At 46.6% G+C, this 27,592-nt stretch overlaps 2 protein-coding genes across 4 annotated transcripts in view; one reads left to right on the plus strand and one right to left on the minus strand.

The window, feature by feature from the left end:
* Positions 1–18,658, minus strand: part of ELP4 (elongator acetyltransferase complex subunit 4) — a 242,131-nt gene extending 223,473 nt beyond the window's left edge. For all 3 annotated transcript variants that reach the window (XM_044270248.1, XM_044270250.1, XM_044270249.1), the window contains exons 1-2: positions 18,464–18,658; positions 14,324–14,359 (exon numbers count right to left, since the gene is read on the minus strand). In XM_044270248.1, the coding sequence (XP_044126183.1) occupies positions 14,324–14,359; positions 18,464–18,632 (205 nt within the window). In that variant the 5' untranslated portion in view covers positions 18,633–18,658. The remainder of the gene's footprint in view (positions 1–14,323; positions 14,360–18,463) is intronic.
* Positions 18,659–18,733: 75 nt separating this feature from the next.
* Positions 18,734–27,592, plus strand: part of IMMP1L (inner mitochondrial membrane peptidase subunit 1) — a 52,749-nt gene continuing 43,890 nt past the window's right edge. Inside the window, exon 1 of the mRNA XM_044270251.1 lies at positions 18,734–18,801. The gene's annotated coding sequence lies outside the window, so the exon portion shown is untranslated. The remainder of the gene's footprint in view (positions 18,802–27,592) is intronic.

Genomic DNA, 27,592 nt, shown 5'->3' on the forward strand with positions numbered 1-27,592 from the left:
GATGGATCATTCCGACAGTTTGAAGACCCGAGAGGAGCAGAGGCCTATTTACTGCTCCCAGAAGGCAGAGAAAGTGAAAGGACTTCTGAACCACAGACGACTCCCACCGATATGACATCAAGGTGTCGGGAATGGAGCCATGTCCCTTCAGGGTCGCCACCCAAGTCTCAGAGTCTCACCAAAAGAACAACGCCCTCTCAATGGGAAACCCCTTAAAAATGCCAGAGGAAAGTGATATCAAGCTTTCGCCTGCAGCGTAATTGAAGGAAAATATCCATGGGGTCCTAGTAAACAGAGACTCTACATTGGAAGGTCACATGGACACTTTTTTAAGGTTCCGATTAAGGAGGTCACATTTGTCGCTTCACTATGGATGGGGCGAGGTTCTGCTGCGAATACCAGAAAAAGGAAGTCATGTCTAGAGATATGTCTAAGTGGGTGTTTTTCCATGTTTGTGTTTTCTCATGTTTTGGGGTGTCACTGTGGCATGTCATGGGCACCGAGTTGCAGGGGGAGGCAACGCCTTGCTGATAGGCGGCTCTTGTCTAGAGCTATGCTTAGTGCAAATGCAAGATTGGGAGATGGATCTTCCTGCAGGGGTAAACTATGAGAATTGTCTCTTGGAACGTTAAGGCCCCTTTCACACGAGCGAGTTTTCCGCGCGGGTGCAATGCGCGAGTTGAACGCATTGCACCAGCACTGAATCCGGACCCATTCATTTCTATGGGGCTGTGCACATGAGCGGTGATTTTCACGCATCACTTGTGCGTTGCGTGAAAATCGCAGCATGCTCTATTTTGTGCGTTTTTCACGCAACGCAGGCCCCATAGAAGTAAATGGGGCTGAGTAAAAATCGCAAGCATCCGCAAGCAAGTGCGAATGCGGTGCGATTTTCACGCACGGTTGCTAGGAGACGATCGGGATGGGGACCCGATCTTTATTATTTTCCCTTATAACATGGTTATAAGGGAAAATAATAGCATTCTGAATACAGAATGCATAGTACAATAGGGGTTCAGGGGTTAAAAATTAAAAATTTAACTCACCTTAATCCACTTGTTCGCGCAGCCGGCATCTCTTCTGTCTTGTTCTGTGAGGAATAGGACCTTTGATGACGTCACTACGTTCATCACATGGTCCGTCACACGATCTATCACCGTGGTAAAAGATCATGTGATGGACCATGTGATTAGTGTAGTGACGTCATCAAAGGTCCTATTCCTCACAGAACAAGACAGAAGAGATGCCGGCTGCGCGAACAAGTGGATTAAGGTGAGTTAAATTATTATATATATATTTTTTAACCCCTCCAGCGCTATTGTACTATGCATTCTGTATTCAGAATGCTATTATTTTCCCTTATAACCATGTTATAAGGGAAAATAATACAATCTACACAACCTTGAACCCAAACCTGAACAAGTTTGGGTCTGGGTTCCACATTCAGTTTTTTATCACGCACGTGCAAAACGCATTGCACCCGCGCAATAAAAATGGAACGCAATCGCAGTCAAAACTGACTGCAATTGCGTACCTACTCGCGCGGGTTTGCCACAACGCATCCGGACACGCTCGTGTGAAAGAGGCCTAAGGTGTTGCGCTCCCCGAACAAGCGCATGAAAGTCTTGAGACACCTTAAAAGGTTAAAGGCAGATGTTGCACTTCTGCTGGAGACTGATCTTCCGAAGGAATGGAGAAGATGTGGGTTGGATCAGTGGTAGATAGAAAGGAGGGGGTACTGATACTCATAGGACGACACCTTTCTCATGTTGTACACTCAGTGGAGGCAGATGATGCAGGGAGGATGGTGTGGATGCATATTTCGGAGCCTTTTGCGGATTTCAGTTTATATCATGCATATGCCCGAAATCAAGGCCAGAAAGGATTTCTAAATTCTCTATGCCCCGGAATACTACAGGACGCGGACCAGACCAAAATAGTCGGCAGAGACTTTAATCTAGTGATGAATGCGCAGGAAGGTAAAAGGCATGACAGAACTAAGGGTAATCAGGATAGCTTAGCAGACTTTGTAACTGCGCTGTCCTTAAGAAAACATCATTTACACATTACTCGCATGCACATAATACTTGGTACCACATAGACTATATATTCTTGTCTCCAGCGGCTCTCCTGAGAGTAGCAGCTATAGCTATTGGTGATATGGTCGTATCAGACCACGCTTCTCTGCTTCTCGACCTTGAAGATCAGCACCCTAGAGGTGGAGATTTTATATGGAGATTCCCAAATTATCTGTTGGAGGATGAGGACTTTATAAAGATAATGCAGGGATGGAATATGTAGATTGTAACAGGGAACATGTCCACTCACCCGCACTGCTCTGGGAAACGGCAACAGCTGTCCTGAGAGGGCGCCTAATGGCAAAGGTTTCATCTATAAAGAAGCTAGCAAGAGCGAATTTAAAAAAGGTGAGTAATGTTTTGAGAACGGCGTATGCAGACTTTCTCTCGGCTCAGACCCAGGTCACTAAAGAGAAAAGAGAGACTTTGACATATGTGCCTACAGGAAGGAAAGTATAGGGAGGGTTAGACTCGAAACTGTGTTACATAAGTTTGGAAATTACTGGCTTTGCTTGTGAGGGGTAGGCGTCCAATGACGCATATTAACAATATGAGGAGGGGGGGATGGGACCAAGGGGCACAGACTCAAACATATAAACGGTATACTGAGGGACTATATGGCTAGGTTTTACTTAGAGGGGGGGGGGGTTCTTGGATACACTGTCTTTGCCTAAGATTACCGATGAACAGCTTGCTTCTCTAAATGCCCCAATAACAGCAATGGAGATCCAGGCAACTATAAAGTTCTTTAAAGGCCGGGAGCAGGCAGTTCCGAGAACAGCCCGATGAAGGCCCCCGGCGGCTGTTCTCGAAACTGTCTGCTCCCGGTGACCGCATTTGTTTCAGACCGGCTACGACACAGGCACAGGTAAGGACTTACCTGTGCATCGCCGGAATTGTGAGTTAAGATGGCAGCCCACATGTGTTCGCGGGCGAACATGGCAAACTGGCCATCACTGCTCCCTGGTCCTTAGAGGCGCTCTTGCATGCTAGGTTGCAGTGCATTCCTAGTCTATACTTATAAAGGACTAGCAGAAGGACCCGGCTTCACATGGGTTTATTTCATCTATTTTATATAATGTTTCTGTGTGTCGTTAAAATATATCGACTGTATCACCCATAAGAGTGACCTCTACAGTACCCCACCCCCTTAACAGTGACCTCCACAGCACCTTAACACTGACCCCCCCCCCCCACAGTGCCCCGCCTCCTTAAAATGGGACCTCCACAGCTCATCCCCTTAACTTTGACCTTCATAGCAACCCGTCCCCTTAACAGTGATTTTCACAACACCCCATTCCCTTGACATTGACCTCTTCAGGGGACCGTCCCCTTATCTGTGACCTCCACTGTTCCCTACCCCCTTAACAGAGACCTCCACAGCACCCGTCCCTTTAACAGTGACTGCCACAGTACCCCTTTCCCTTAACAGTGACTGCCACAGTACCCTGTGGACTTAACAGTTACCTCCACAGCAGCTGCACCTTTAATAGTGGCACCTGCCCCCTTAACAGTGACCTCGACAGTGCCGGCCCTTTAACAGTAACATCCACATTTAACAGTGACCTCCACGGTGCCTGACCCTTTAACAGTGACTGCCAAAGTACCCTGCGGACTTAACAGTTACTGCCACAGCAGCTTCCCCTTTAATAGAAGCCCCTGCCCTCTTAACAGTGACCTCCACAGCAACCTGCCCCTTTAAGGCTAGGGCTACATGACGACATGTGTCGGAGGACATTTTGTTGTACCGATGTCACGCAACAATTTTTATAATGATAGGCTATGGTGTCGCACTGCGACATGTCTCATGCTGCGACTGCGACAGTCGCAAATAGTCCATCCAAGATGGATGCATGTAGCAGTGTAGTTGTGCCCTATGTGTCGTGCAACTTATTGTCGTCGTGTAGCCCTAGCCTAAAGCTGACCTACAGCAGTGAAGAAAAATGGCTGGATTGTTATGGAAACCTGGAGTAAAACTGTGTGTATGTGGAGACTAAGGGCCTGCGAGCTTCTATTGGCTGATAAGAGACATGTGACCGTGTGTAGGGCAGTTTGGATATGAAGAGAAATCCTTGCAGGTTTGTATTGGTTAATTTTTTGAGCATATCTCAGGAAAGGTATGTGCTAGAGAGCGGAGACCCGGTTGCATATTGAGCACTCAGATACAATGCGATCCAAAGATAGACATACAAAGAGGCCTTTCCTGAAATGGAGAAGTTTTATTGCTACATGTATGTCAGACTCAGAAATACACCATATAATGCATACAGAGTGGTATCTGGTGGAGCAGTAGAGGGGGAGACTGGCTAGGCTGCTTCGACAGGATACTGATATCAGAAATGGGCAGAGAGATCCTGAAAAGGATGCCCCCTAGTGGGTAAATGGATGAGCAATTGCACAACTATTCAGGTTGGGGGGGGGGGGTGATCTTGCAATTCATGTCTTTTCTTTTTCCTTTTTTCACTTGATTTTTAAGCTGACTTTTGACTCGATTGGTGCTCTATTGATGTGCGGAAGTGCACCCCATTAATAGGTGACATTGTTTAGAGGTCAGTAGATCTCTTTTGTAAGTGACATTGTTTAGTGACTCTGTTTTGGATTCTGTATATCCTATTTCTCAGTGACAATGTTTTAGGGTCTGCGTATCGCTAGGATACGCCACCAATGTCAGATAGGAGCGGGTCTCACCTCTAGGGCCCGCTCCTATCTCCAGGATGCGACACCCGAAGTGAACGTTGAGCAGCCGCCTTCCATTCATTTCTATGGAAATTCAGAAAATAGCCGGGCACTGGCTCAGCTGTTTCAAGGCAGACCCATAGAGGTGAGTGGAGCGGTGGCCGCGCTTGCTCAATGCGGTCTCCATTCATTTATATGGGACTTCCGAAAATAGCTGAGCGCAGTCGCTCGGCTATTTACCAAACTCCCACATAAATAAGTGGCGAGCATGCCGCACACACTCAGACCCCCACCAATCAAAACTTTTGATATGTCTCTGACATATCAAAAGTTTGATGAAAACTCAGTCACCCTTTGAACAACATGACAGATAACAAGTATATGTCAAATGTTGACTTTAGAGAAACACTCATTAACAGGTGGTCCCACCTGGGCAACTCTCTACGGTAAATAAGTCACACTTGATCACTAGATTGCCCAGCAGCCATACATATCTGCTACAGTGGCCTCTACAGGAGAAATACGGTATGACATGACCATGCTGAGCCCTGCAGAGCAAGAGTCATTTTTGCACCACTCTCTTCTCTGAGGGGGGTCCTCAGACCCTGCATATAACTAAGGTACAATCTATGCATAGAATATCACAATGTCTAGAAGATTAAAGGGCATCTGTCAGCAGTTTTGTATCTATGACACTGTTTCATGGGACCAACACAGATGCCTTCAGCTGCTAAGCGCACATGCAACAGGTCGGCCAGTTTCATAGGTGCAAATCTGCTGACAGATGCCCTTAACAGTAAAGGGTTAACGTAGAAGAAAAAAAGAAAACACTCGGTAAATACGATGAATAGATCTCAAGAAAACACGGCGCTGGTTGCAGTGGGATTCCTTTTCAATTTTTTCCCCACTGGTTGTGCATTTGGGAACCTAGCAAATGAGTCCCTGAGAGAGAAACGCCAGGAATCAGCTCCGCAAATTAATAGCAAAACAATCCTGCACTAGAAAAAAAAAAAAAAAAAGATAAAAAAAACAAAACAAAAACAACACAGTAAGACAATGCACATTTTCCGAACACAACCGCGGCAAGGTAGAAGTCTCCCCATCGGATATCTATGACACTTCTGAGATGTTGGTCCAGAACAAGGCGTATCACTGACCCCCATATACTCAGGCGATTACATTATGTCAAGTACCTAGAATTCCACAATGAGGTGTTTTTTTATTTATTTATTTTTATTATTTTTGGCCACGAGGCTCGGGGATTTTAACCTGTGTCAGCCGCATTTAATATGCACACGACAACACAATTTGGCAAACGTATAGGTTACTGAATTTGGCGCGGGAAGGCGATTTCTGACAACTCGCCTTCAGTCTAATTGCATCTGGCAAATCACTGTTTTGTATCTCAGTGGAGATTACCCTTCTAAACCTATGCAAGGTGATAAAGTCAATTATATTGACATGCTAAGGGAACGCCGAACAGTCAGATTAAATTACATACCCAAAAGAAATAGTGTCAACTAATTAAAATAGCTTGTGTCGTAATAAACTTTTGCTTCATGTTTCATCCTGTCTATAAAAAAAGAGACAATTCGAGAGCTATTCCAGTAATGCCACGCAAAAAAACCGCAACGTAGTACACAACGAAAAAAAAAAAATCACACAAATATTGTGCCTGCTACTAGAAGAAACTGAACCCAAGCAAAGAAGAGGAATGCACTGGTTGAGGGAAGAGGACTTAAAGGGGTTGTCCTATGAAAAATAATCAACATTTTTCAAACTAGCACTTGGGCGAGAATAATTTTTAGAATTTCATGTAATTAAAAATCGACTATAGTCACCGAGTTATTCACTGAAATATATCTGTATAGCGCCATCTGCTGTTTGCTCTTTTTCTAATTTCTCTGTCCAACTCGCTGAGGTGGTCGCACATGCTCAGTGCCACAAAGGACACACCCCTGAGAAAGGACATGCCCCCCTAAACTGCCAGGCTTGAAATAAATCTACCAAACCAATTGGAGCAATGAATGGGGAGATCTCTGGATCCATGTGAGGCACAGGGCTGGTTCTAGCTTTGTTAGGTTGTCATGCGCTACAGTAGATTATGTATGATTTTCCTTTTTTCATATTTTTCATAGGATAACCCCTTTAATCCATTTGCCAAATCAACCATGAACTACCTCAAAGGGGTATTCCCATCTTGGACATTGGGGGCATATCGCTAAGATGTGTCCCTAATGTCTGATAGGTGCGGGTCCCACCTCTGGGACCTGCAACTATACTTAGAACGGAGCCCACAAAGTGCTGGAGGGCGCACCGCACAGGCGCTGCCGCCCTCCATTCATTCCTATCGGAGCGCGGAAAATAGCCGAGCTCTGGCTTAGCTATTTTCGTAAGCCCCATAAAAGTAAATGGAGCGGTGGCCATGCATGGCGTGCTTCCTATTCATTTCAATGGGACTTCCATAGAAACGATTGGAGGGTCACAAGTGTGCAGTGCGCCCTCCGGCACTTTGTGGGCTCCACAATAACTATTAAAAATAATATTGAGTAATTCAATAAAATGTATCTGTATAGCGCCACCTGCTGTTTGTTCTTTTGCTTATTTCTATGTCGCTGAGGTGGACACACAGGCTCAGTCCCATCCTACTTGACGTTTCTACTGTTAGAAGCTGTGACAGGAAACGAAAGGGGTTGTGTCACTTCATCGTATGGCATTCATCATGTAGAGAAAGTTAATACAAGGCACTTACTAATGTATTGCGATTGTCCATATTGCTTCCTTTGCTGGCTGGATTCATTTTTCTGCCATATTCTACACTGCTCGTTTCCATGGTTATGATCACCCTGCGATCCATCGGTGGTGGTCGCGTTTTCTCACTACTGGATAAAGCAACGGCCTCTCTATGCGGCCAGGATGGTGGGAGCTCACATAGGCTAGTGCTTTTTCCTATAGTGTGCAAGCACGACCACTGCTGCTGGATTGTAGGGTGGTCGTAACCATGGAAACGAGCCATGTGTAACGTGATGGAAAAATGAATCCGGCCAGCAAAGAAAGCAATATGGTTAATCACAATACATTAGTAAGTGCCTTGTATTACCTTTGTCTACATGATAAATGCCATTTGCTGAAGTGAGAGAATCCCTTTAAGTCTTCATCACGTAGGGCCGACAAGACGGCCAGTTTTCGGTGGATTAGGAAGGAGGAGAGGGTAGGAGAGAGAGTCCTATAAAGAACATGGACCCTACGACTAGATTCTAAATAATGACGGCTGCAAGTGAGATACTAGAGAGGATGATACTGCACGGCACAGATGGGTAGAACAAGAAGGACCCACAGGACTCTCATGTTATGATTTTGGTGCTTTAATAACAGGAGACCCCGGCATTCAGAATTACAAGTGCACAACGCAGGCTAAGTATATAAAAAATCTCTGTATAGACCTAAAGCAGCTAGGTGCACTCATTAACGCGTCAGCTAATGAACCATAAGACTCGCCGGCCTCTACAAACGTGACATCTCCTATAAGTGTTGATGCAGTTTCCATAACAATGCCAATTATTTCCTTCTTTAGTCGTATTAATTTCCAGCGCAAGCCTCTGGATAACACTGCGCAGACCTACGAGAGAGGAAAAAAAAAACCTGTACAGACATAAATAAGTGTCTGACTGTTTTCAATAATCATTTCCTAACCTTCCGATATTAGAGCGCCTCGGGAGAACCTGCACAATTAATATAAACAGTTTTGACGCCTGGAATTTACTATTAAGTGGTTAAATTAACCAGGATAATGGGCGTCAAATAACCACAACGAGCTTTTCATTTTCTTACAGTAATGCAACTTATAGCTGTCCCCCCCCCGACATATTTTACAGACTATAAGAAGCACTTTTTTCATTCAAAAGTGCGGGAAAGTGGCCATCAGCATGCAGGAGACAAAAGGAGGTGGGGGGCAGAGATGTGCTGGCTGCACTCGCCCTCCAAGGTCTGCTTCTAGGTTCTTCTGTGCACTGACCACGTATAGCGTCATGATGAATGGCACGTAGGCGCACACTATGACCTGATGCTGTGTGACGTCAGGTCACAGTGCAGCGCAGGCCGGAAGAAGCGGTGCGGGGAGTGGTGAGCTCTGGATCTGCAGCACCGTCCTGATCTGAGGTCTGACGGGGGTCCGATCTGAGGTCTGACGGGGGTCCGATCTGAGGTCTGACGGGGGTGCGATCTGAGGGCTGATGGGGGTGCGATCTGAGGTCTGATGGGGGTCCGATCTGAGGTCTGATGGGGGTCCGATCTGAGGTCTGATGGGGGTCCGATCTGAGGTCTGATGGGGGTCCGATCTGAGGTCTGATGGGGGTGCGATCTGAGGTCTGATGGGGGTGCGATCTGAGGGCTGATGGGGGTGCGATCTGAGGGCTGAAGGGGGTGCGATCTGAGGGCTGATGGGGGTGCGATCTGCGGGCTGATGGGGGTGCGATCTGCGGGCTGATGGGGGTGCGATCTGCGGGCTGATGGGGGTGCGATCTGCGGGCTGATGGGGGTGCGATCTGAGGTCTGACGGGGGTGCGATTTGAGGGCTGACAGGGGTGCGATCTGCTGGCTGATGGGGGTGCGATCTGAGGTCTGATGGGGGTCCGATCTGAGGTCTGATGGGGGTGCGATCTAAGGGCTCATGAGGGTGTGATCTGAGGGCTGACAGGGGTGCGATCTGAGGGCTGATGGGGGTGCGATCTGCGGGCTGATGGGGGTGCGATCTGCGGGCTGATGGGGGTGCGATCTGAGGGCTGATGGGGGTGCGATGTGAGGGCTGATGGGGGTGCGATCTGAGGGCTGGGAAACATGGTGGGGTAGAATGGGTTGGTTGAGTCAGTGAGCCAGACCAGTAAGGGTCCTAAAAGTTACAGTTTAGGTACATGTTGTACCTTGAAAATGTGATGTCTTGTAAGATCCTAGTTCTGGAATACGGTGAACTGATCAGTGAATTTTTTGTGACAAATCTCCATGTGGATCCAGGGGGATAAGGCACATTTTAGAAACTAGACAAAAAAAACTATTTAAAGGGCATCTGTCAGCAGTTTTGTCCCTATGACATTGGCTGACCTGTTACATGTGCACTTGGCAGCTGAAGGCATCTGTGTTGGTCCCATGTTCATATGTGTCCACATTGGTGAAAAAACATTTGAAGTATATGCAAATGAGTCTCTAGGAGCAACGGGAGGAGGGGGGTTTCGCTGCAATGCGGGCACATATGAACATGGGACCAACACTGATGCCTTCAGCTGCCAAGTGCACAAGTTTGTCGGAGATGTCAGACCACACACAGCAGCCATATCTGTTGAAGAAGACAATTTTATCCAAATCTATGAAGGGATCGTGTGCAGAAGTAAATGATCCATGGCCCGCGTCACCCGGAAAACATCAAAACAAATGTCATTAGAGGTTTCTGCCATTTCCCACGGCCAATTTCTCCGTCTTTGATAATTAAGGCGCGGCTATGTCATTAAGAGTTCATTCCGGCAACATCTTTCCAGCTCAATGTTTCGGAAGCAAAAGTCGCTAAGTGGGGCTGGTGACGGGTTCCCGTGGACATGTGCATGGAGATCACAGAAAAGACGCAACGATGGATATGTTGCAAATGTGAAGACAGCAAATTGACTGCAACATTAGTAAATGATGGAGAAATAAATAACTTACTCATGCAAATATGTGCTAAGCATTTTCCATACGCTTTATTGGGACGGAGAGGCGAATTTATGGAATGTTTAGACATATCTGAAGCGTGGAATTGCCCTTGAGAACTTTGTGCTAACTGCATTTCTTATCTCATCTTCTAATGAGGCGACACTTTTAGGTTTACTCCTACAATCAGATTCCTGTACGGCTGCAGGTTATGTATTCAGGAAAATGAATCCGAATGATGGGGCTGAACCTGGTGATTTTGCCTGGACCTGCCGATCCCCTAACACGTAATCAAGTGTCTAGTTTTCATTCATTCGGAGTTGTTGAGGGAAAGACTGCGGTTGATCATATAGCATTTCAACAGGTCAGATCCTATTTTATTTATTTTAAGCACTTATAAAGCGATACTATATTTACAGACATTAGCATCAAACTAGGACCCCAGCGCTGCAAGGCACCAGTGCTAACCACTAAGCCAATGGTTAGCACTGGTGCCTTGCAGCACTGGGGTCTTAGGTTCGAAACCGACCAAGGACAACATCGGCATCGGACAACTCCAACGCATGCTCAGGCGAACAGGGTGTGCATGAATACTGGGGGGGGGGGGGGGACATGTTGGGAGCTATTGGTCAAATGAGCATTTGACTGGCAACTACTGAAAGTGTAAGCCCACCTTAAAGGGGTTGGCCCATCTAGGACTTTGATGGCATATCCAGATATCCCTAGGATATGCCATCAATGTCAGATAGGTGTAGCTCCGGCAGTTATCTAGAGCGGGCCCCCGAAGTGAAGGAGTACAAACGGCGCATGCGCGACATGCCCTCCATTCATCTCTATGGGAGTTCTGAAAATAGCCTTGGAAGGCTGTTTTTGAAAGTTCCATAGCAGCGAACGGAGAGCGCACGGCACAAGCGTGGCCAACTCTCCATTCTCCGCTATGGAAGATCAGGAAATTTGGAATTCCCGAAGCGGTGAACGGAGGGTGACCATGAATGCGCAAGCTGCTCTCTGGACATAGGACCTGCACCTATCTGACATTGATAGCATATCCTAGTGATATGCCATCAATGTCCCAGATAGGAACACCCCTTTAAGGTTGGGGTTACACATCGACATATGTCACACAACAAAAAGTCTCACAAAAGTCACATGACCAACTAGAGCAACTAGTTCAGAGCTGCAACCTGCATTGTGGTCTACGATTTATACGTTGTGTGCGACTTGCGACCAAAACTTCAACAGCGTGTCACATTGCTACCCCGCTGAAAATCATCAGATGCAACGTCGCAGGTCACATGTTGCCGTGTAGTCTAGCTGAAGAGCCAGCAATGACCCAAAGCCGGGTCCAGTCCACCCAGTTACTGCAACCTGGGATGTGCAGCCTCGGCTATAAACACCATTCACATTTTTGTTTATCAACTTTGGTGTAAAAATATTTTGTTTTTTTTACAAATTTTTGTCCTACAGTGTTAAAGGGGTTTCAACGTTTTTGTTTTTTTTACTGATGGCCTATCCTCTGGATAGGTCATCAGTATCTGATTGGTGGGGGTCCGACACTTGGGACCTCCGTCAATCAGCTGTTTGAGAAGGCACCGGTGCTTGCCGTAGTGCCTTGGCTTCCCTCTGCACATTGTATAGTGGCTATGCTTGGTATCGCAGCTCAGACCCATTCACTTCTATGGGTCTGAGCTGTGCCCAGGCCATGGGACCGATGAACATGATGTGACGTGGCCTAGATAAATCTGTGAAAAGCATATGGCACTACTACAAGTGCAGTTCTTTCTCAAACAGCTGATCAGCGGTGGTCCCGAGTGTCGAGCACCACCAGTCAGATACTGATGACCTATCCAGAGGATAGGTTAGGGTACTTTCACACTTGCGTTTTTCTTTTCCGGCATAGAGTTCCGTCACAGGGGCTCTATACCGGAAAATAACTGATCAGGCATATCCCCATGCATTCTGAATGGAGAGTAATCCGTTCAGTTTGCATCAGGATGTCTTCAGTTCAGTCGTTTTGACTGATCAGGCAAAAGAGAAAACCGCAGCATGCTACGGTTTTATCTCCGGCGAAAAAAACTGAAGACTTGCCTGAATGCCGGATCCGGCATTTTTTTCCATAGGAATGTATTAGTGCCGGATCCGGCATTCAAAATACCGGAATACCGGATCCGTCATTCCGGTCTGCGCATGCGCAGACCTTTAAAAATGAAAAAAAAAAAAAAAAACGGATCCGTTTTGCCTGATGACACCGGAAAAACGGATCCGGTATTGCAATGCATTTTTCTGACTGATCAGGCATTTTTCTGACTGATCAGGCATTTTTCTGACTGATCAGGATCCTGATCAGTCTGAAAAATGCCTGATCAGTCAGAAAAAATGACATCCGTTTGCATACAGTTTGCCTGATCAGGCAGGCAGTTCAGGCAACGGAACTGCCTGCCGGAATCAAACAACGCAAGTGTGAAAGTACCCTTATCAGTAAAAAAAAGGATTGGAAAACCTAGTCTATCTCCTGTTGCTCCACCGATTGCTGGATGTACAGCCCCTATCTCTGAAGGTCAGATAGCTCATAAACAGTCATCTAATCCATATTCTTATCAGTTTAGCTATGAGTGTTCATGAGCTGTCAGAAATTCAGAGATAAGGGCTATACATCTAGCCATTAGTGCAGCAACCTGACAGGTCGTTGTAAAACTGAAAGTAAGATACTCTGCAAATAGTCTGAAGCTTAACCATGTAGGTCACAAAACTGCTGAAAATTTTAATAAAGATCAATTGAAAAAATGATTTTTTTAGCCCAAAATAAGTAAAATGCCCCCTAAGGTGCAGATAGCCTTAAGAGCATAATAAAGCAGAAATCTCTAATGTGCACCAGCAGTAAAAGGGCTGCTGTTTTTTTCCCCAGACACAGCGCCACTCTTGTCCAAGGGCTATGTCTGGTATTACAGCTGAATCTTTTTCAAGTGCATAGGCTGGAGGTGCAATACCAGACTTCACAGCAAAATCTGCATGTTTTAGGGTACTTTCACACTAGCGGTTTTCTTTTCCGGCATAGAGTTCCGTCACAGAGGCTCTATATCGGAAAAGAACTGATCAGGTATATCCCCATGCATTCTGAATGGAGAGTAATCCGTTCAGGATGTCTTCAGTTCAGTCATTTTGACTGAGCAGGCAAAAGAGAAAACCGCAGCATGCTACGGTTTTATCTCCAGCGAAAAAAAATGAAGACTTGCCTGAATGCATTTTTTCCCATAGGAATGTATTAGTGCGAATCCGGCATTCAAAATTCCGGAATAAAAATGAGAAAAAAATAAATACTGGATCCGTTTTGCCTGATGACACCGGAAAAACGGATCCGGTATTGCAATGCATTTTTCTGAATGATCAGGCATTTTTCAGACTGATCAGCAAGTGTGAAAGTACCCTTACCCACACTATGAAGAAGCGAAATCTGCGGTGAGGATGCTGCGGTCGTGCACATCTGCAGCATGCTCACTTTTGACAATGAAAATTTCTGCTACATGTGAATGGCGTTTTCAAAACCCCATCCACATTTATCGTTCTGCGGTGGATTTGCTTCCACACTGCAAATTCCCCAGAAACTGAACTTACCCTAACCTAGGGATGGGCAAACTGCGGCTCTCCTGCTGTTGTAAAACTACAACTCCCAGTATCCCCAGTCTGCCTACCGCTATCAGCCTACAGCAGGGCGTGATGGAACTTGTAGTTTTACAACAGCTGGAGAGCCGCAGTTTGCCCATCCCTGCGGCCCAACCCATCCCTTGGTGCTACGTGCAAGTCAAGAGCAAGACGACCACATCACGGCCTCCCCGATCTATGGCAATATAAAAACATAGATGAACATTTACCACCACAGAGGACGCAGCACTGACCTATTAGGAGTAGTGTCCCCACAGCAAGACCACCGCCTGTGGGAGAGAAGAAGCAGCAGCATTAGCAACAACAACTAAAAAAAACAAACTGAATGTGACATACAATCACCATATTATAGAACAGCGCATCAGCCTAAAGGCGGGTTTAGACAGGCCGATGGAGCGGGCGATTGCTCCGATAAGGAGACGCGTTCATTTAAATGCAGCGATCTCCTTCAAAGCGTGAGGAAGAGGGATTGCTATTGTGATCCCTGGTCCTCATACAGAATCATGGTTTCTGGGCAGCAGACTGTTTAGACCACACGATCTGCTGCCCAGAAACGATCGGTGGTGCCTACACGAACGACAGGATCACCCGATGACCGAGCATTTTGCTCGATCATCGGGGGATCACTGGCACATTTAGATGGGAACAGCAAGAATGGTCATTCCCGATAAACTGGATTATTATTATTGGCTCGTCTAAATCCACCTTAAGAAGCCAGAAGTATTCAGATGTCATCATAAACGGCCAGATCAGATATTTCTTAGGGGTCTCCTCACAACTGTCAATGCTCCTTAGACCTGTGAGAAGAATACACCTAGGGCTGCAAAGCTCTACAGCACTATGCAATGTCCGCAGTCATCCCATTCACAGGATACGGTGATTGTGTCATGCAACTTTTCCTTCTCACATCAGTCAGTGCAGATGTTGCATAGATTTACTATAGACTTCTATGCAGGCTATAAGGGCTGGATGGCAGGGGATGTGGGGAGACGCGTTAGGACAGTTTTAATGAAGGGAACCTTTCAGTAGACTCATAGTGCTCTAAAGGTGAATTCACACATGGCGGATCTGTGGCAGAAATTTCTGCAACTGACCCATTTATCTGAATGGGCCTTGTAGCAAGGAGGGAGCGGGAAGCAGAAAGCAGTGGGGGACTCTAGCGGTGCTGGGATGGGAGAGAAAGGTATCACTAGGGGTGTTCAACTGAAAGTGGTTTTCCAGGTTCCTAACATTGATGACCTGTCCTCAGGATATGTCACCAAGTTCTATAATGCTCAACGATATGACTGGGCCCCTCACACAGATTGTACTTAACTCACTCCCCGGCACTCGCATTGATTCTCATACCGCCACGGCTGCCGCTGCATCTCCCCGTCGAGCGGATGAAAACATCCAGCGTCGGGAGAAGGCAGCCAACGAGCATCCCTAGCGTCGCGCGTGACGGGGAGCGAGGTAAGTACAAGGGCATATGGGGGGGCATTATAGAACTTGGATAACCCCTTTAATGTCTGATTGGTGAGGATCCGACACCCTGCACTGGTGCTGAAACTAGCACTGAGAATAGAACAGGAACAACAGCTCCGTTCAAAGTGTAGTGGCCGTACTGTGTTACTGCAGCTCAGCTCCCATTGAAGTGAATAGAAGGTGAGCTGTAGTAACTGGGCACGGCCACTACACTCTGAACGGCGCTATGCTTCCTGTTCGATTTCCAAATGCAGGAGGCTGATTTGAGGGGAAAGGTGTCAGACACTCACCAATTGGATATTAACAACCTATCATGAGAATAGGTCATCAATATCAGGAGCCTGGAAAAAACTTTTAAATTAAAACTCAGGCAACCCCTGGGCATGTCTCCCTATTGCTTTCAGCACTGCACTTCGGTCCTCCCCGCTGCTGTTTGTTTGCCTGGCTGCAGCAGTGACATTCCATACACGCAGATCACCGTGCAGCCAAGCACCGGACTCAGCAGTGACATCCTTTACACAACAGACGCCAGTGATCCGTGTGCATGGAACGTCACCGGTGGGGAGAATCTGGGGCGCAGCACTGAAAGCAGTGGGGAGATAAGGGGTGAGAATTGATTCCTCCATTTATTTTAAGGGGCTGCCCGAATTTTTGTGTAAAATGATTGGTTCATTTCAAGCACTGAAGGCTTATCTCCAGGATACGCCATCGGTGTCAAACAGGTGCAGGTCCCACCTCAGCTCCTAGCTCAAGAGCATGCCCCCAATGTAAAGGAGGGCACGCAACATTCGTGAGGCGCTATTGGAATTACGATAATAGCCAAGTGAGCACAATTGGTGAACAGAGGGTGGCCCCGCATGTATGGCTGCTCTCTCCGTTCCCTTCAGGGGCCCTGCTCCGGTGATAGGAGTCGAGGTGGGGCCTGCTCTTATTTGGCATTGATGGCGTATCCTGGTTACAGTTGTATACTGTACAGATCTGTGTAATGTACGTCCTATATACTGTACAGATCTATGTAATGTACGTCCTATATACTGTACAGATCTGTGTAATGTATGTCCTATATACTGTACAGATTTATGTAATGTATGTCCTATATACTGTACAGATCTGTGTAATGTATGTCCTATATACTTTACAGATCTATCTAATGTATGTCCTATATACTGTACAGATCTGTAATGTACGTCCTATATACTGTACAGATCTCTGTAATGTATGTCCTATATACTGTACAGATCTCTGTAATGTATGTCCTATATACTGTACAGATCTGTGTAATGTATGTCCTATATACTGTACAGATCTGTGTAATGTATATCCTATATACTGTACAGATCTCTGTAATGTATGTCCTATATACTGTACAGATCTGTGTAATGTATGTCCTATATACTGTACAGATCTCTGTAATGTACGTCCTATATACTGTACAGATCTGTGTAATGTATGTCCTATATACTGTACAGATCTCTGTAATGTACGTCCTATATACTGTACAGATCTGTGTAATGTATGTCCTATATACTGTACAGATCTGTGTAATGTATGTCCTATATACTGTACAGATCTGTGTAATGTATGTCCTATATACTGTACAGATCTATGTAATGTATGTCCTGTATACTGTACACATCTCTGTAACGTACGTCCTATATACTGTACAGATCTGTGTAATGTATGTCCTATATACTGTACAGATCGATGTAATGTGTCCTATATACTGTACAGATCTCTGTAATGTATGTCCTATATACTGTACAGATCTGTGTAATGTATGTCCTATATACTGTACAGATCTGTAATGTATGTCTTATATACTGTACAGATCTCTGTAATGCATGTCCTATATACTGTACAGATCTGTGTAATGTATGTCCTATATACTGTACAGATCTGTGTAATGTATGTCCTATATACTGTACAGATCTGTAATGCATGTCCTATATACTGTACAGATCTGTGTAATGTATGTCCTATATACTGTACAGATCTATGTAATGTGTCCTATATACTGTACAGATCTGTGTAATGTATGTCCTATATACTGTACAGATCTGTAATGCATGTCCTATATACTGTACAGATCTGTGTAATGTATGTCCTATATACTGTACAGATCTATGTAATGTGTCCTATATACTGTACAGATCTGTGTAATGTATGTCCTATATACTGTACAGATCTGTAATGTATGTCCTATATACTGTACAGATCTGTAATGTATGTCCTATATACTGTACACATCTCTGTAATGTACGTCCTATATACTGTACAGATCTCTGTAATGTACGTCCTATATACTGTACACATCTCTGTAATGTACGTCCTATATACTGTACACATCTCTGTAATGTATGTCCTATATACTGTACGTATCTGTGTAATGTATGTCCTATATACTGTACAGATCTATGTAATGTGTCCTATATACTGTACACATCTCTGTAATGTATGTCCTATATACTGTACAGATCTGTAATGTATGTCCTATATACTGTACAGATCTGTAATGTATGTCCTATATACTGTACAGATCTATGTAATGTGTCCTATATACTGTACACATCTCTGTAATGTATGTCCTATATACTGTACACATCTCTGTAATGTACGTCCTATATACTGTACACATCTCTGTAATGTATGTCCTATATACTGTACACATCTCTGTAATGTATGTCCTATATCCTGTACAGATCTGTGTAATGTATGTCCTATATACTGTACAGATCTCTGTAATGCATGTCCTATATACTGTATGTATCCATGTCTACTATAGCCCCATCATGCATTGTAGTCTACAATTTGTAGATGTAGCCCTCAGTGTTGGGTCAGCTGCACACTACACGGATGACAGCGTCACCTGACAGATACCGCAGCTATGGCACCATGCACCCTCCACACACCTAGGATGTGATCCAGAGAGGGCACGCCGGTGGAGACGAGGAGCTGCCCATTGTGCACGGAGGGCCGGGTCCCGCTGATGGCCGGGAGCTTTCCCCGCGCTTTTCTACGAAAGCTCGTCTCAGCGGCCCCAGCTCCATCACTCACGCCTCGGTAACCGGGCGCAGCCATCTTGCTTCACCCGTCAACAACGCGCTGCACCACGGGAAAGCGTGACGCCGCAGCAGCCAATCAGATGAGGGGAATCGAGACAGCGAGCCAATCGGGAGCTTCTTTATTAGAGGCGTGTCTGGGACTGGAGTCAGTCAGCCGACCTCACAACAGCCTTGACATTTACACGGTGAGTCGGTGAAATGAACTGTAATCTTCGGCTTTAGGGGGGATTTAGTCACGTGGGCTGTGGTGTATTTGGGGGTACACGGTAACTGCCCTGAGTCTCAGCTTGTGTTGCCGTCATGGTTTCCCTTGCTATTGGATTGCTTTGTTTTGAAAGGGCAGAAAACGCAAGGTCCAAGGTGTGTATGAGGGAACTTGCGATATCATAGCCCCCTGCTCCTGTGTCTGGAGATAGGGTGCTGCCACAAAAATAAAAAATAAACAACTTGATCTGAGCTGCAACTTTATAGCGGTTTTTCCCCATACAGAGCATTTACCACCTGGTGTTCTTTCCTGTGGCTTGGACCAGTTCACACTGTGGTTTATACTGACAGAATGCTGGTGCCGACTGCAAGTCAAAATTCGAATATTGCTTTGAATAGGACGCAGCGTGCGTGGCCAGCGGTGTAAAACGTCGCCAAGAAGGGACATGTCGCCTCGTGGTGCGGTGGCCGGATTGAAGTTTCGAGGTCTATTTGCCATTTAGCGCCATTCGTGTTATCTTGTAACTGTTTTAATCCTTTTTTACGTAAAATTGTCCTGCAACCCGTTTTTTGAAACTTTCTAAATTTGCGTGCGACAGATATTGTTATACAGGTGTTTTAAAAAGTGGTAAAATAGGGGCAGTGCGACAAACACAGATCCCGCCCCTGTACATTCCGCATTTCGTGGAACGGCCTGCCCCTAATAGATCGGTCCTATCCTTGTCCGTAATGCGGAGAATAGTAGGATAGTTTCCATTATTATTTTTTTGGCGGACACAGGGTCATTTCCGTTTGTTTTGCGGCCCCATTGAAGTGAATGGTTCTGCATATGGGTTGCAAAAAAAAAAAAGGGATGGACACAGAAAACAGATACACGGAGGTTCAGGTCTGTCCTCAGTCCACGGCCAAAATCGTTGTGTGCGCTAAATTAAAATTCTCACCTAATTTTTCGATATTTGAGGATATATCTGTCTGCGGTTTTGCGCCAGTTAGAACTCATCCGTCAAACTACAAAAAAATCCGCTCCAACTGCCTGATTTATTGACCGATGAACCCTTTAGGCCACCTACACTTGTTGCAGATCACGCTCAGCTTTTTCTGTGCCGAAGAACAGCAGCGTAATGCCGCACCAATAAAGCGTATGAGCTTACACAAATGTTGTGTACGCTTTCCGTGTGGGATTGACCTGGGGATTTTGGAATACACAGAATCTCAGTTGTTGTTTTTTTTGGTTTGTTTTTTGTCCTGTTTTTGTGTGTGCAGAGTTTACTCTATTCAATGCAAGGAGGATATCTGCAGCAAAACCGCGTCAAATCCACGTTAAAAAAAATAAAATAAATGCAAGTAAGGCCTCATGCACACGACTGTTCCATTTTTTGCAGTCCGCAAACCGTGGATCCGCAAAAAAAAGTAAGCCGCCCCTGTGCCTTCCGCAATTGTAGAATTGCCTATTCTTGTCTGCAAACGGACAAGAATAGGACAAGCTGTATTTAGTTTATTTTTATGCGGGGCCACGGAACGGAGCAACGGATGCGGACAGCACACGGTGTGCTGTCTGCATCTTTTGCGCCCCCTCTGAACTGAATGGGTCCACACCCGAGCCGCAAAAACTGCGGCTCGAATGCGGACCACAACAACGGTCATGTGCACGAGGCCTAAAGCGTGCGTTTTTTGGTACAGAAATCCACTAGTTTTTTTCTTTTCCGGCATAGGGTTCCGTCCTAGGGGCTCAATACCGGAAAAGAACTGATCAGGCATATCCCCATGCATTCTGAATGGAGAGTAATTCGTTCAGGATGTTTTCAGTTCAGTCTTTTTCAGGCAAAAGATAAAACCGCAGCATGCTGCAGTTTTATCTCTGGCGAAAAAAACAGACGATTTGCCTGAATGCCGGATCCTGCATTTTTTCCATAGGAATGTATTAGTGCCGGATCCGGCATTCCGGTCTGTGCATGCGCAGACCAGTAAAAATGGGAAAATCACCGCTCATGTGCACAGCCCCATTGAAATGAATGGGTCCGGATTAAGTGCGGGTGCAATGCGTTCACCTCACGGATTGCACCCGCGCTGAATTCGCACCCGTGTGGAAGAGGCCTTAGTCTCTTTCTCTAAAGCTACTTTCCAGTCAGTATCCAGACCTGACCTCCGTTTTATAATAGTATCCGGCATGCAGTAGTTGGGCTACTTTCACACTAGCGTTTTTACTGGATCCGTCATGGATCAACAAACGCTTCCGTCATAATAATACAACCGTCTGCATCTGTTCTGAACGGATCCGGTTGTATTTTCGCTAAAATGACCGAGACGGATCCGGCATTAGAACCACTGTAAGGCCTCTTTCACACTACTGTATGGCTATTTCAGTGTTTTGCGGTCTGTTTTTCACGGATCCGTTGTTCCGTTTTTTTGTTTCTGTTGATTTGCAGGCAATAATAGGACATGTTCTATCTTTAAACGGAAATACGGAGTGCATACCGTTTTTTTATTTTTTTTATTTTGCGGACCCATTGAAATGAATGGTTCCGTATATGGACCGTACAAAACGCCCTGCCAAACGAAAAAAAAAAAAAGGTAGTGTGAAAGTCAATGGGCCGACGGATCGGTTTTCTTTTGTGGCCGTCTTGCTTGGCCTCCCAGGACGCACTCAAACGCAGGATTGCAGGATCCCTATGGTGGTTATGGTGATGGAAGTTTCCTTGACGTTCGGGCTACCTCTTTCCCCGAGTGGCGTTATGGGGAAGCGTTGGCGGAAGACTAGGAGTTGTAGACACAAAGCAGTATTTTTATTTAAAGGGATTCTGTCACCTCCCCTCAGCCAAAAAACGATTTAAAAGCAGCCATGCAGCACAGCTTACCTGGATTAGGCTGTGCTCTTTTATCTTGAAATCCGTCCAGCAGTTACTGCAAAAAACGACTTTCATCGATAAGGAAATGCGTCCTGAAGGTGCCCAGAGGGGCGTTTTTTTCTCCCTAGTGAGCCCAGTACCGCCCCTCTTTCAGTGCCCAGCCCGCCTTCCTTGTACTGTCTAACCGCCGCCCCCAGCCTGCCACAGCCTCTCCTCCCCCTCCCTCACGCCGAACGAAGTCTCGCACAGGCACAGTACCCACTGAGGGCTGCGCCTGTGCGATCATCAGGAGACTGAGGGCGGCAGCTTCATCTTCGTCACTGGGCATGCGCCGAGCCCATTGACGTCCGATGCTCGCTCTTCCCTGCTGACTGAGGGAAGAGCGAGCATCGGACGTCACTGGGCTCAGCGCATGCCCAGTGACGAGGATGAAGCTGCTGCCCTCAGTCTCCTGCTGATCGCACAGGCGCAGCCCTCAGTGGGTACTGCGCCTGTGCGAGACTTCGTTTGGCGTGAGGGAGGGGGAGGAGAGGGAGGGGAGGCTGTGGCAGGCTGGGGGCGGCAGTTAGACAGTACAAGGAAGGCGGGCTGGGCACTGAAAGAGGGGCGGTACTGGGCTCACTAGGAAGAAAAAAACGCCCCTCTGGGCACCTTCAGGACGCATTTCCTTATCGATGAAAGTCGTTTTTTGCAGTAACTGCTGGACGGATTTCAAGATAAAAGAGCACAGCCTAATCCAGGTAAGCTGTGCTGCATGGCTGCTTTTAAATCGTTTTTTGGCTGAGGGGAGGTGACAGAATCCCTTTAACGTGTACCTGCACTTTGAGGAAACCTTTCGGTGGGGGTAAAATAAAATAGCCATAGAAAGGTTCCTTACAGACAGAAATCCTAATGCAGGGATTGGCCTGCAGATCTGCCGGCTCAGTTTCCGTTCGGAATTTGCTGAAGTCATGAGTAAACTATGGGTTGTAAAACTCAAGGTCAATATTCTGCGCAGATTTATTCCGAGGCAAGAAAATACCGTATTCATCTGCACTGCCCGGGAAATGTCAGCAGATTCAGGATTGTTCAATCGTAGGGCTCATTCACACGACCGTGGTTTGGTTCCTCATCCGAGCCGCATTTTTTGCAGCTTGGGTGGCGGACCTATTCACTTCAATGGGGCCGCAAAAGATGCAGGTAGCACTCCGCAAAAATTATAAATCGTGTCCTATTCTTGTCTGTTTTGCGGATAAGAATAGGCATTTCTGTAAAGGGGAATTGTGGAAGGCACACGGACGGCATCCGTTTTTTGCGGATTCGCAATATGCGGACTGCAAAACCCGGCACGGTCGTGTGAGCAAGCCCTTATATTAAATAATCCTGTGGGTTTTTTATTTTTATTTATGACAGTTTTTCTTAGGCTATTTTCACACTAGTGGCAGGACGGATCCGACAGGCTGTTCACCCTGTTGGATCCGTCCTGCCGTTATTTCACCGTGCCGCCGGACTGCCGCTCCGTCCCCATTGACTATAATGGGGACGGGGGCGGAGCTCGGCGCAGCACGGCAGTGCACAGCAAAAGGCCGCCCGACTAAAAGTACAGCATGTCCGACTTTTTAGTCCGGCGGCCTCTCACCGCGAACTGCCGTGCTGCGCCGGAGCTCCGCCCCTATCCCCGTTCTAGTCGATGGGGACTGAGCGGTGGCACGGCGAATTAGCCTGTCGGATCCGTCCTGCCGCTAGTGTGAAAGTATCCTTTAATACTAAAACATAACCAAAACGATATAAATGTGACATTGCTGTAATGGTACAGACCCACAGAATGGAGTTTGGTGTATATCAGCTAGTAAATTACACCTTGTTTTCAGGTGTTTATCTGATTGCAGTGCAAAGGTTATTTGCGCCTCATTCTGCGACTTTTCCCCGCTCGTGTCGGGTCCAAAAAAGTGGTTCCGTCTCACTGATCATTTTCTATGTCTGTTTTAGGCTACATGCACACGAACGTGGTTTGGTTCTGCATCGGCTCGGGTGCGGACCCATTCACTTCAATGGGGCTGCAAAAGATGCGGACAGCACTACATGTGCTGTCCGCATCGGTTGCTCCGTTCCGTGGCCCCGCAAAAAAATAAAATAAATAGAACTTGTCCGGACAAGGATAGGCATTGTCACGATGGATCCGCAATTTGGCAGCTGCAGAATGCATCCGGTCGTGTGCTTCTAGCCTTAGACATAGAAAATGATCTAAATCCACGCCAGCAAGGGAGCTGGCGTGGATTTAGACTGGCGTTGGATGCGCCAGCGCAGAGCCTTATTAAGACCGGTGTCTAAAATGTCAGTCTTAATAAATGACCCCCTTAGGGGCTCGTTCACACAACTGTGCTGTTTTTTTACAGAACGGAACAGGAGGCCTATTAGAGAAAGGCCTATTCTTGACCGCAAAACGGACAAGAATAGGACATGGCTCATAATTTTTGAGAGGTCAACGGAAGTGGACAGCACACAGAGTGCTGTCCGCATCTTTTGCAGACCCATTGAAATGAATGGTTCCGTATACAGACTGAATGCAGAACGCAAAATACGTTTGTGTGAACGAGCCTTTAATGTGTAATTTTTACCGCAGAGGTAACCGTGTAAGAACTAAACCCCCTAACGCTCACGTTGTATGGTAAAATACATGGCGCCAATAAAAAAACAGATCTTTTGGAAGGTGAAAGAAATGCGTTACGGGTAGAGGTTAAAGGGGTTCAGCCTAGGAGCTGACAACCTCCATGTTTGTGACATGTAGGGCTCCTTCACACTTGCGGCAGGACGGATCCGGCAGGCTGGTCTCCCTGTCGGATCCGTCCTTCCGCTGTTTCACCGGACCGCCGCTCCGTCCCCATTGACTGTAATGGGGACGGGGGCTGAGCTCCGGCGCAGCACGGCAAAAGCCGCCGGACTAAAGTCCTGCATGTCCGACTTTTTAGTCCGGCGGCTTTTGCCGTGCTGCGCCGGAGCTCAGCCCCCGTCCCCATTATAGTCAATGGGGACGGAGCGGCGGCTCGGTAAAACAGCGGAAGGACGGATCCGACAGGGAGACCAGCCTGCCGGATCCGTCCTGCCGCAAGTGTGAAGGAGCCCTAACCAGTCGTCCATCTGCTCCCAGACGATTCCTCACTAGACCGGAAGTGGCTTTAACTTGTGACGTGCCGTCCTAGCACATGTGACCACTGAGGCCTTTGATTGGCTGCAGTGGTGACAGTGCTGACCAATTCCAGTCTGGTGGGGACAATCACAATACATTAGTAATTAGTAATGCCTTCTGTTAACTTTCTCTACATGATAAATGCCATTTGCTGAAGGGCTCGTGCACACGACTGTTTGCTGTTTTGCAGATCCACAAAACACGGATACCGGCTGCGTGTGTTCCACATGTTGCCCCTGTTTGTGGGGACGTGGAGCCCCCAGAGAGCAGGACCCTCGGACTGACGGATTTGATTTTGCTCTTAGTTTCTCCTGACTGCCTACATGAGTCTTCTTTTGTATATTGTTGATGCGGTGTGTGTGTGTGTGTGTGTGTGTGTGTGTGTGTGTGTGTGTGTGTGTTTTTTTTTTTTTTTTTATTCTTATGAGGATTAATTTAGCGCCAAGTTTCGTCTGCCATCAGATCTGCTGGCAGTTCTTTAAAAAGCATTGTCTGTGTTATCATTTATGTCGCCCACTTTCTTTCTTGGATCCTGAGTGTCCTTTGTGAACACGGTTAGAAAACTGCCCCGTCATCAGTCGCATTCACTTTCCTAATCTTCTTACTGGCGTCTGCCATTATGCTGTGCGAAAGCCTCTTCCCTCATCCATCCTGGAATGCAGCGGCATTGGGTGGTGCCAATTAACCCCTTTTTAGGCTGAGGGCACTGTCCTGCATTGCACTGCATACCATTGTCATTAAATGGGTTAATGCTTTATGGTCAACAAATCAGATTAGCCGTGGCGTCACCTGACCAGATAGCGCTCGCCGTCACGTGATAATTATATTTTTTTTCTTGGCGCCCCGCTGTGCTCATGCTGTGTACTGAAAACAAGGTATTTGGGTCTGGAGATACTTGGAAGCCTCAAACAGCGTGAGCCTTGAATTATGATTGCAAAGAAGACGACTTCATTTTCCCTTCTATTCAGAGAGATGGGACGAGGGTTCAGATCTTCTCCTGCCAGCGGAGGTGGGAGTCCTAATCCTACAAGGGGGGAGTGAGCCGTTTTGAATGACGTGACCTAAGAAGGGCATTGTCTGCGTCTGAGGGCTCTGATGCTGAAGTTTGTATCCTGTATTTCCAGTTTATTTTTATTTTTTATATATATTGTCGGTGTCCATAGAGGAATAGTAAATGGCTGATTCTATGGTGTTTGGTGGTCGCGGGGTTTAGCAGCTTTGCGCTGTTCGCTCCAGGGACGGCAACAACAGAAGTTCAATGGTGTACCAATAAAGAACAATTAGAGACCGATGAGGAGACAAACGTCTCCGAGAAGTTCCTTTCTTCCTTCTTCTCCAGCTTTTATTATAGGAAAGCGGTCGACCTATTAGAGACACATAAGGCATCATGGCTTCCTGTAGGTAAGGAGCCAATTATTGTATAGCCTCGCTTAGCTTTTCCTAATATGCATTGGCATGGTAGCTAGGCGTATACATGAAAAATGGGTAAATGGACATCTCCAAAAATGGGCAAAACTTTGATCTTAAAGGGTTTGAATGGGTTCAGAGCAGGACGCGGACATACCCATATTTTCTCCCAGGCAGCCCCACTAAAGGGGAACCTGTCATCAACTTTATGCTGCCCTTACTAACGGCAGTATAAAGTAGAGACAGGTGAGTTGATTTCAGCGGTCTGTCATTTAAAAGTAAGTGGTTGTTGAGAACCAACATCACAATCATTGCAGACTGGGCCTGGAAAAGAGTCACAGCCACCTGAGAAGAGTCATGGTCATTCATAATCTCCTGCTCTCCCTGCCCACCTGCTGATGACTGACAGTCTTCTACCTAGATTTCTCTCTTTCTGTCTACAAGAGAACTGATTATGATGCTGGTTCTCAGCAACCGCTTACTTTTAGCTCATGAGTGACACACCGCTGAAATCAGCATTTCTGTCACTAATTTATGCTGCCCTCAGTGAGATCAGCATAACGTTGATGACTGGTTCCCTTTAAGATGAGCATCGGAGCATTTCATGCTCTCCATAATTAGGCTTCCGCCCAGTAGTGAGCCCAGTGACGTCACCGGCACTGATGGGCGGGCTTTAGCGCTGCCCTAGCCTGTAAAACGACTAAGGCAGCGCTAAAGCCGGACCATCAGAGCCAGTGATGTCACCGAACACACTGCTGGGCAGAAGCCTCCACCTAGCAGTCTGGCGCAGGGCAAGGGAGAGAATCAGGGTGTGAAATGCTCTGATGCTTTCATCAGGGGGGCTGTCTGGGTAAAATTCTGGGTATGTCCGGGTTCAGCTCTGAACTCTGGAAACCTCTAACTACTGCAGAGGTGGCAAAGGAAACTTGGGGCATTTACAAGAAAACAAAAACTTTTTGTCTGCGTTCAGAGCTGAACCAAGACATATCCCCTTCTTCACCCTTCAGTCTGAGATAAGCATCAGAGTATTTTGTGCTCTCCCTTGCCCTGCGCTGGATCGTACAGGACAAGGACAAGTGCTTTTTCATTAGGTCTGGTGACATACCAGGTCTCTGCTAGGCAGAGGCTTCCGCCTAGCAGTGGTGTCACCGGCACTGAGGCTGGGTTCACACCTGAGCGTTTTACAGCGCGTTCCTACGCGCTGTAAAACGCTCAACAAGGAGAAACCAATGATTCCCTATGGGAATGGTTCACACTTGGGCGTTTTACAGCGCGTACGATCGCGCTGTAAAACGCCCGACGCTCCAAAAAGTACATGAGCGACTTTTGGGGCGTTTGTGGCCATAGGACACT

This window comes from Bufo gargarizans, chromosome 10, assembly GCF_014858855.1.
Source record: "Bufo gargarizans isolate SCDJY-AF-19 chromosome 10, ASM1485885v1, whole genome shotgun sequence".
Lineage (NCBI taxonomy): Eukaryota > Metazoa > Chordata > Amphibia > Anura > Bufonidae > Bufo > Bufo gargarizans.